General features: G+C 39.5%; 1 protein-coding gene across 1 annotated transcript; it reads left to right on the top strand.

Moving 5' to 3' along the window:
* Positions 1-2,610: 2,610 nt before the first annotated feature.
* LOC117745391 (cell wall protein DAN4) lies at positions 2,611-10,030 on the top strand. The gene is made up of 11 exons (XM_034553679.1): positions 2,611-2,688; positions 3,576-3,698; positions 4,878-4,965; positions 6,062-6,580; positions 6,734-6,799; positions 6,928-6,956; positions 7,051-7,149; positions 7,469-7,625; positions 7,759-7,823; positions 8,135-8,236; positions 8,798-10,030. Exons 3-11 carry the CDS (start codon positions 4,881-4,883, stop codon positions 9,047-9,049), a joined length of 1,374 nt encoding a protein of 457 aa, XP_034409570.1. The 5' UTR covers positions 2,611-2,688; positions 3,576-3,698; positions 4,878-4,880; the 3' UTR covers positions 9,050-10,030.
* The last annotated feature ends 849 nt before the right edge of the window (positions 10,031-10,879 follow it).

Raw genomic sequence — 10,879 nt, 5'->3', positions numbered from 1 at the left:
TTGTAATTAGTTTGAGATACTTTAAATAAACCCTAAGCACAAGATCTACTGAAACAATACTTTGAAACTAGTTTAACCTTTAAGCCCTTTTACAACTCTTCGATTTTTATTTAGTGTTGCATTCAGTACTAATGAAGCAAATGATCAATGAATAAAATGACTCCAAACACAGGGCTGTGGGGCCTCTTTGGCTCGCTTGTAAATCCAGCCTTGAACCAAGGAGTTTGGTGAAGAAGTTTGTTGCAGCTTAATATTAAATATGATAGCTTTATCATTTTTAAGGTCTTAATGTTGACACTGCCTGTATGATAAAGGCTGCAGTTTGTTCTGTGTTCAGAGGATGTGGATGTTAGCACTCATTAGAGCTGACATTTTACCTTGCCCTGACTTTCATTTATTTTCTATTGTGCCAGAGCATGAGCTATGTACACTAAAAGGCAGGCATTGGATTAGAAATGTTTTACCAGGCATTGGGTTTGTATGACGTTGCACAGAAGCTTTATAACCATGAAGCCATCACCCAGTAAAATGAGGGAAGTGAGACTGCAACCCAGACTGTCTCACTGAAATACAATCATCAGAAGGGTTCATTATCCTATGGATTATTATACAATAGTTTTTGGTTTCAAAGCAAAGCTGGACAATTATGTGAAATGTGAGCCAACAGGGAATATTTACATGGTTAATTGCTGTGCGTGAATAGCCGTATAACATCAACCCTTGTATAGTCAGCTTCCGTTCAGGTGTGCTGCGTTTCACTCAAAAAGGCAGAAAAACACGGATCAGGGGCCATAAGTATTCGGACTGCGGGACAATGTTTCTAATGTTGCCTATTTACATGACTGGAATGGATTGTTTTAAAAGCAGTCAATATGTGGTTGAAGTGTAGACTTTCCGCTTTATTTCAATGGATATAACAACCATATGGTATTAACTGTTTGGGAACTACAGCCATTTTTACACAGACCCCAACATTTTCAGAGGTTCAGAAGTAATTGGACAAACTAACATAATAGTGAATATAATGATTATTTTTAATACTTGGAGGAAACTCCTTTGCAGTCAATGATTGCCTGAAGTCTTACAGCCATAGTCATCACCAAACGCTCCGTTTCCTCCTTGAGATGCTTTGCCAGGTCTTTACTGCAGCCTCTTTCAGTTGCTATGTGTGTGGGTCTTTCTGCCTTCAGCTTTATCTTAAGTAAGTTAAAAGCATGCTCACTTGGGTTGAGAGCAGGTGACTGACTTGGCCGTTGAAGAATATTCCATGTATTTTCCTTGAGAAGCTCTTGGGCTCTTTTCACAGTATGTTTTGGGTCATTATCCATCTGAACTGAGAAGGGCCGTCAAATCACTTTTGCTGCATTTGGCTGAATCTGAGCAGATAGCAAAGCCCTAAACAAAGCTCATTCTGCTACCTCTAGCAGCTGTGACATCATCAATGAACACCGGTGACCCAGATCCATTGGCAGCCAAACAAGCCCGTGCCATAGCACCGCCTCCTACCATGTTAACCAGGGGACTTTCCTTTCCTTCTCCACTCTTTTATCTTCCCATCATTCTGGTATTAGTTCATCTTGGTTTCATCTGTCCAAAGAACCTTCATCTAAAACTGATCAGGCTTATTCAGATGTTTTCTGGCAAAGTCCATCTGTCAATCACAATGTTTCCGCTATCTGCCTGTTAATGTAGTTTGTCAGCCTTTTAATGGCCTCCTTCATTTGCATTGACACCTCTTTGGTCCTCGTGCTGAGAGTTCCCTGGACCAGCTGCCAAAGACCTTTTTATTTATCAAACCATTTGTAAGACAATGGTCCAATTACTTTTGAGCCTCTGGAAATGTGGGGGTCTGTGTAAAAATGGTTGTAATTCCTAAACGGTTAATGCGATAGTTTTGTTATATTCACTGAATTAAAGCTGAAAGTCTACACTTCAACCACATATTGACTGTGCCGTTTCAAATCTGTGTAAAGTTATGTAAAATAAGAATAATTGTGTGACAGTCCAAATACATACGGCCCTGACCAAACTAAACAGTAACTCTCCACATCCCCAGCATCAAACAATAACAATGATATCTGAGTTATCCAAGCTACTCACAGTCACTCTTTTGTCTAAGAATTTGCATCACGTTGGCAGACAACAGAAAGAAAAAAAAGAAATTATGCAAATTATGAGAATATTTACATGTATATACTGCTAAACATTATGCGTTATGTGATATCGAGGGAACACAAGCTAAGTTGGCAGTCCTAAATAGAAAACCATTTTGATTACTGTAAATAAACAACTGCATGCATGCAAATGTATTCCCAAGAATACGTGAGGATGAACAGTATCTATGTGTGCAGTGGGTGAAGACAAATCTCCTGGGACAATAAAGACGATCTATTAGCTAAAACTTGATAAAGGGAAGAATTCTGAATGTATTTTGCTTGCATCCTTGTATGTAAAGAATACGTACATGTCTGTCGATGTTTGTGTGTGTCGCTCCCTTCCTGTCACTCTCTTGATTACGGCTAATTCCCCTCACCTGTCCTCCACAGCTGCCTTCCATCCGCTCCTCAACTCATACACTCGTCGCTGTATCATCAATTCGTAGTCTCCCCCTCTCTCTCTGGCCATACATTGGGAGAATATATATTTCACCATTGGAGGCACGTCAGGTTATGAAAGGAGGACTGTAAGGTAATATATTTGTGGAGTTACAATTCAAATTTAGACCTGATTTTACCACCTTCAGAATGTTCTCTCAAACTGTATCTTCCTAACGACACCTTGAAAAAGCCAAACACTGCGGACAACATTGCATGCGTTTCATGAAGCTGCGATGGAAAAACAGAGGTCTTTTGTCACCTGTATTGTGCAACTGCCTTTTGTGTCGTGCCCAAGAATTCTACGTTCTTTAGGCCACAAAGAGGTGATTGTAGTCTGTGGGGGCTTTATTGCTGGTAGAGAGAGAGGGTCTGATTTCACATTGTGCTGAACAGAAACCAGCTCCCTATACAATCCCCCCACAGGGCACTGAAATCTCACCTGTACTCTTATAGACTCTCAAAGGCCTAATCCACTGAGTTATTTTAATAAGTCTTTAAATGTTGGTTGTTATCCTTTACTAAAGTAACCCAACAATGTGATTCATTGTAATTCAATATCATCTTTTATGTTGAATTGGCATGGAAGTGTTATCAAATGGTATTTTAATAGCTAAAGAGTGAAACGATGATTCAAAGTAAATGTTTTACCTGTTGTGTGTACGTAGCACAATACAGTGTAGCAGAGTTTTACTAAATGTGCTTTTTCTTTTCTTTTTTTTGGGGGGGGGGTAATTATTTATCATGCTGAATTAGAGTGTTTAGATGAAATATTTAACCAGATTCCTGGTCAAAACTCATAACCAGTCGTGAAGGGATAGTTATTAATCAAGTGCTTTTATAATGCTGTAATTTATCATTACCGCATCAATTTTGGGGCATCTTGAGACCCACCCAGCCACTGCAGGCCGTTAGTCTCCTCCTCCCTCACTCGTATAGCTGTGCAGGTGAGAGTTTCCCCTTCTTACATTGTCACTTCAGTGCTGTTGGCAGGAAGCAAAAGGGGGGAGGTGACAGACGGCAACAGAGAACGGGGACACCAGAGAGAGGCTCTCACTTCAACCACAGCTGACACACTAAAAATCTCTACGAACTGCACCGCAGGTGAGTGGACTTTTAGTGGAAAAACAACAGATTTTTATACGATATTTGTCGGTATGATTTAAATAAAGCGTTGATGTTTTCACCTCTTTTTCTTTAATTATATTTTGTATCTTATTTTTTTCAAAGATTACTTATAATTTTGTTATTTTTCAGTCTCGTAAACAATATCCTTAAAAGTATCCTATTTTGGCGGATTACAAAATGATTCACAAAACATTGAGGTTTTCTGTTAGCATCTCCAACTGAAAAATACAGACATGTATGAATAGTCTCATGAATGCAGTATACCCAGCAGGTTCCCTATGTTTTCATGTAACCAGTCTAGTCATTAGGTATTGCCCTTGATTCACCAGCATAACATGATTCATGTGTATAGGGAGTTTATTTAACAGGACCTACAGGAACATGTGAGTCGCAGCACGATAATGTAGCACCTGAACACCAATTTAAATATCATCTAAGAAAACTACTCTTGACTTTTTCCAGTTAAACTCTGCATTCTTGCCTGGAAGCCAACACGGCCAGTGTTGTCACTCAGTTTCTAGGGTGAAAAGCCCAAAGGACGCCTCGCTAAGGAGAGGGGAAAAAACAAGCCTTGCTGCTTAGCGGTTCTCCCAAGGGGACTGCTGGAGGAACAAACACATTTTAATTGTGTTCACTGATAAACCACTGCAAGAGACACGGGATATCATTGTGTCACTGCACATAAGTAATCTGGACCTCGTAATGGGGTAACCACTGACTCAATTAGCTTATTATGCCTTTTTAAATTAAAATGTTTTGACCAAATATTTTGTACTAGGTTTTACTTATGTGAGAAACCTTGTAAGTGCAGATTTAAATCTCACATGTATTAATTTCTTAAAATTGTAACTCAACCAAACAATTATGAGCTCCGTTTCACCGGAACAATTAGAGGATTGTAGACCACAGATGACTTGCCGTTCACAAATCACGAGTTACAAAGAATGAGCACGGCTGCAATTCAGAGACCTGTTGACCAACGTGGGCAAACAGATCAATTGTGCCCACAGCACCATCCACCATGAAGATCTGTTGTGTGCATGCAAATTGTTGTTTTTTTTAATATATATTTTATATATATTTTGCTTTCTGGACACTATAGTGAAACATGTCAGCTGTTTTCATTCATGTCATTTTTCTGTATATGTTTACCAGGACATGACTTCATTACAAGCTGGACGAAGAGCTCTTTCTCTTTCTGTCAATGTGATAATGGCCTCCACTACTTTTATAAAGGAGACAGGTATGAGTGTGCGTTTGCTTTTAATATCATTGTCTGAGGTCCTACATATTTTATGTGTTAACATTTTGCTGTTGTGTCTTTTAGGTCTATTGTTTTTAGGTGGCGCTTGTGTGAAACTTTTATGCTGTCATCTTGGCCAGGAACCCCTTGTAAATTCTTTTATTTGATCAAATTAAAATAAAAGGGTACACAGTAGAAGCAATTAATCGGTTATTTCAAACAACCTCTGTAAAGTTATTTTATTTACATAGCACAAAATCAAAGTTGTGTCAATGTACAGCATATGACAGCCTTTCATTGTTAAATTATATAATTTATAGAAATTTCCCCCAAAAATACATTTACAGGACCGAGAGACTTACAATCATATAGAGCACTGGTTCTCAGCTGGTCTGGCTGTGGGACCCACCATCACCCCTTAATGACAAGCCCAAACCGAGGACATTTTCAACTTCTCAAATGTATTTAAATTAAAAGATGGTACAGTTTGCTGAGTACAGAATATCCGTTTGCCAACTCAAAACAAGTTTATGATGAAACATAACAGCCAGCTGGTGGCGACGCGAGAGAGGAAAATATTCCCTTTTACGATCAATTAGCTGCATTTGAATTAAAACCCCCAAAGTGCATATTAAGGACGGAAGGTAATGCAATATAACAATTCAGTAGGTTCAGCCTTTTTAACACTCCATGGTGCTTTCATGCATAAACATTAAATAAAAAAAGTCCAACTACTGAGAAGTAGTTTCAAAAAGAGTAAAATTATGTAACTTTAGACGGGTAGTGAAGCCACACTCGCAGAGAGACGGGTAGTGAAGCCACACTCGCAGAGAGACGGGTAGTGAAGCCACACTCGCAGAGAGACGGGTAGTGAAGCCACACTCGCAGAGAGAGACGGGTAGTGAAGCCACACTCGCAGAGAGAGACGGGTAGTGAAGCCACACTCACAGAGAGACAGGTAGTGCTGAATGGCTGAAAGCATCATATGTATTGTACTTTAATTAATCATTCATTCATATTATTTTGTATATGCTTAATTACTGCAACTGGTTTCCACACTAAAATACATATTTTCCTGTTATGTTTCCTAAAATAGCAGGCTGCACAGGCATCCTGCAACTCCTCCTGTTAGGACTACTTCTTCCATCAGTATTAGTGTCAGGCCAAGAGTCCACTACTTGGATGTCCAACTCCACATCAACCACCAGTACCAACACCAGCCAGGCACCCTCCAACATGACCGCTGGAACCACAGCAAATCTCACAACTACCCAGTCCCCCACCACCTCTGAAAGCACCATCATCCAGCCCTCCAGCTCTACCACATCTGGACCTGCATCAACCTCAACCACCATCCAGTCTCCTTCAACAGTCAGCAGCAACACAGAGACCCCTGTCACCGAGTCTGCCACCTCCACCACCTCTGGAGGTACAGCAATTTCCACAATCACCCAGTCTCTCACAACCACAGCAACCTCCGGGGGCTCAACATCCACCACTGTCACCCAGTCGCCCACCACCATAACCACCTCCGGAGGCCCAGCAATCTCTACTCTCACCCAGTCCCCCACAACTACCTCTGGAGGCATTACATCCACCACAACCACCTCTGGAGGTACAGCTACTGACGCAACCTCTACTATAGCAATCACCACACAGTCTGGCACCAGCACAGCAACCGCTGCAAATTTTGCATCTCCAACTTCTATCCCCACTTATAATTCAACCGGCACTAATAATTTAGGAACCACCTCTGCCTCCTCTACAGACATGACCCAGTCAAGCTCCAACATGACCTCAATGATGTCCCCCAGTCCGTCATCAAACTCCACTGGTATGTTTTGATTCACCGCATAATACGATGTTTACTTCTCAGGGTTTATTCTGTAAAATAAGGAAAACTGTTTTATTTGTATTTGTCTTTCCCCATCTCTAATTGTGACATCCATCTTTTTGTCCCAGAAATGCCTAATAAGAATGAAACCTTGACGGTAAGTCCACCTTGTCACAGGCGTGTAATATAATATAACGCGTCTCACTTTAACCTCTCGTCTTGCTCATGAGCCTTCCATCTCTCTCAAACAGATATACTGCCCCTCATTCACCTGTAACTACTCCGACTGCTATACAATGTACACCAGTCAGAATGTCACTTTATGTGCTGCTGGTGTCTGCTATTGTCAGGTAGGGAGGCAAATGACACCATCCAACTAAACTATTTGATGTATATTGCCAATGACAAGTTGCATCTCAGCGTATGTATGTACATGCAGTTAAATATACAGAAAATGTATTCATCAGTATTCTACCAAAGCAACTGTGAACTCAAAATATGCAGTAGTTTCTCCAAGTAACTGAAAGTGAGGGTGTTTATACTTTACACTTGTATTCTCTACACAAATCTTTCATTGTGCTATATGGTTAGTGACATCTATTGAAAGATATTTAAAAAAGTCAAGAGCAATTCAAATATCTTCTAACGTGTCATTCTGCAATGTATCAGCTGATTAGACGGACAGACATGTGGTATGCTGTTAGCTGCAGCGTCTCCTGTGCTGAGAGTTGCGTCAACGTCTCTCAGACCAACTGCTCTGTGAATTGCTGCAATTCTACTGGATGCCTCAATAGCAGCTTTGAATCCATGACCATGACACCCACAGGTAAACAGACTCACTGTCAACGTCCCCATTGTATGACTCATTGTTTGTTTTGTCATCCTCACAATGTCCTTCCTTAATCATGAATGTGTATCGTGACTGCATACTTTTTTTTTTTTTTAATTAATGATTTTAGTAATCTCAACCACAACGACAATGGCAGCAACAGCAGCACCACCTACCACTCAGCAAACCAACAATGTAAGGACAAAAGCCTGTATGTATGTATGTATGTATGTATGTATGTATGAGTGTTGGCATGTGAAGTTGAGATTTGTGTTCATCACTCAATTCAGTTAATTATGTCTCTGTCACAAATTATCTTTTGTGACTGACCGCTAACAGCTGTCAGTATTTGGACACAATGTTAAATATTTTCCCAGTGGTTAGAATAACTTGAGAATATTTTAAATTTGTATAGAACAAAATGACAGTTTGCCAAAAAGTGGAAGTAAAGTCTGGTATGAGATTAGTATCATCCTTTCCTCTGTGTTTTTTTTTTTTTTTTTCAGGGAAACAAATGTCGTAGCGGTACATGTACCGGTAACGAATGCTACAAGGATTTTGTAACTCAAACGGCACAAATGTGCTCCTCCTCACAGCCACACTGTCAGGTGAGAACGGCTCACTTTTTTTTTAAAAGTCCAGGTTTGTTTTGGTTTGTTTTTTCTTGTTTTCTCTTCATTCAATTTAAAAGGTGCTAATCAAAGACTGAGGAAAAAAATGTGTCTTTCATTGGCATCATTTAAATTGTCCTTTCCTCACATAAATCTGTTTGTTTTTTCAACACAAATGCATAACATGTGATTTTAGGTATGAGCTGTCGGGATCCCTAATTATGAGAAATATGTATACATGTTTAGTGATGATCCCTCAAGCTATTTAAATAACTTTTTTTTAATAAAACAAAATTCTGTATTTATACACAACAAATACTGCAGGAAAAAAAACTATAGGAAAAAGCTTTAATTTTTGTTTGCACACCATTATTGTAAACCTGTAAAACACAATGTATTTATAATTCACTGTTTAGAAATGTTCTTTCAAAAATGAGTTTAAGCCAAATAAACGTATGTTTACAATATACATACCAATGAATAGGCAGAAAACAAACATTTGGCTTTCAACCACTTGGATTCGGCAATGTTCTTTCTCACTCACTATTGCCTTCGCAGCTGAAAAAGGAGTCTGTGGACTCTAACATGAAGTGGACAGCAGGTTGCACCACCAACTGTTCTAGTCAAACCCCATGCAAGATCTCCACACAACCTCCATGCCATCTAGAGTGCTGCAACGCCACAACGACCTCCTGCCTCTGGTTGAACGGTACACTGCATGTCCCCAATTTGTCCACCAGAGGTCCTCATCATCACACAGAATTGATTGCTTCTTCACTTTGCCTGCTCGCCATCACTTTGCTCATGTGAGTGACTGAATGGGAGGAGCTTGGTCAGCTGCCCTGTGGGTCACTAGGTAATCAGATTTCTCAGCCCCTCCAGGTAAAGAAAATAATAACGCTTAGCTGTGCAGAAGTTAACACTATTACACCAATTTATCTCATCAATATTCATATGTAATTGTAATGTATATGTATGGGATTAAGTAACTCCTCGGTTACAATGTTGACTTCACTTGTTTTTTATTAAAATGTCCCATTCTTTGGTTCGAGACCATCAAAAATGTCTCTGAACAGTATTTCTAAATTTAAAAACTATATCAATTTAGCGAATCAAGAAAAAGCATGCCAGATGCAACTCAGCCTTGAAATCCCTTTTTATAATGAACAAAATGATATATTAAAAATAAATATGCTTCTCAGTTCATTTTTAAGAAATAATGTAAGACAGCCAAAGATTCACGATTTGTTTGAGCCATGAACTTGCCTGTAATTGAACTTGCCAAATGATGCTGTTTCTCTTTAAACTGATTGTAAAAACATTTCGATTTTGGATGGGTGAGTGAGCCAAAATACAATACTTTATGTTGACATGGTAATAAATGTTTTAATTCCAAAACCTGTCCGTAGATAATCATCTCTTTAAGCCATTGTGAGAGTGACGCAGCTATGACTCTATATGCACTTTATGAAACACAAATATTAATCTGTTACAGGGTGTTGTGAAGGTTTGCTTAAGCATTTCTGTAAATGTAACTATAATGTAATGTGCAATTTAGTACTTTTGGCTACTCTTTGTCGAATATATTTTGTGAATAGGGATTTGGATATCTGTATGGTTTACGAAGTATAATGGGTCATGTAAATGAAATCAGAATTGTTACAATTTATTCTAGTTTTGTGATAAAATTAATCTAATAAACTGTCAGATGAATCTTCAGTTGATTAAGTCACATATTTCATTGAGTGCGGTGTAAGGTGACTTTTCTGGGGAGCCTAATAGCGGTAAAAGGGCCAAAAAAAGGATTTGTTATGAAACTAAGTCCCGTGAATTTCCAAGTGGTGACCACTGTCAGCTAAATGAATCAAGTGGTTCAAAGTATTTACTCAGGGAACAGTGATTGTAACTAAGTACATCTATTAAAAAAACTTATCAAGTACAGTTTTCAGTTACTTTGCTTGAGTACCTCCTCTACTTTACATTTCAGAGGTAAATATTGTATTTTCTGCTTCATTCCATTTATTTAGCTACAGTTACTCATTACTTTTAGGAATATAATTTGACATCAAAACCAACATGAGATAAGATTGTCAGTTACATGCTGTTGGATTGGCTTGTGAACACTTCTAAAAACGCTGTGGGCCACTGTTACGTTCCCCGACTGAAGTCTAGGGGAGGCGGGGAGCAACAATAAGTGTAGCGTTACCGTAGGGACAATAACCCACAGGCAACAAAGGGATAAACAAAATTTTTTTATTTATTAATCAAAGGCAAAACAAGAACTACCTAAAAGTGAGGAAGCGACAATACTCTGGATCAGTGGATTCGACAGTAGCAAGATCTACAATAGTATGAACTGTACAAAAACAGCAACAGCACCGACACACCGGTTGTAGTCGTCTCTGGGCCCACGGGGTCGTCTGGCTGGCTTCCCCAACCTCTTATCCACCGAAGCTCCAATTGCCCTCAGCTGGTGGCTCATCTGCAGGCGGGTCCCAGGCATCAGCTGCATGGATCCTGGGAGAGAGAGAGCGAGAGCACAGCAACGACCACACGTAACAGGCACCTTTGTCTGAGTTGTTAGGAGTTCAACTGAAGAAACATTTTACTGGCATACCATGGAGCCAAATACAGGCCAAT

The sequence above is a fragment of the Cyclopterus lumpus genome, chromosome 16 (genome assembly GCF_009769545.1).
Source record: "Cyclopterus lumpus isolate fCycLum1 chromosome 16, fCycLum1.pri, whole genome shotgun sequence".
NCBI lineage: Eukaryota > Metazoa > Chordata > Actinopteri > Perciformes > Cyclopteridae > Cyclopterus > Cyclopterus lumpus.
Note: the sequence above shows the minus strand (reverse complement) of the source record. Positions and strands in the feature narration are given on the sequence as shown.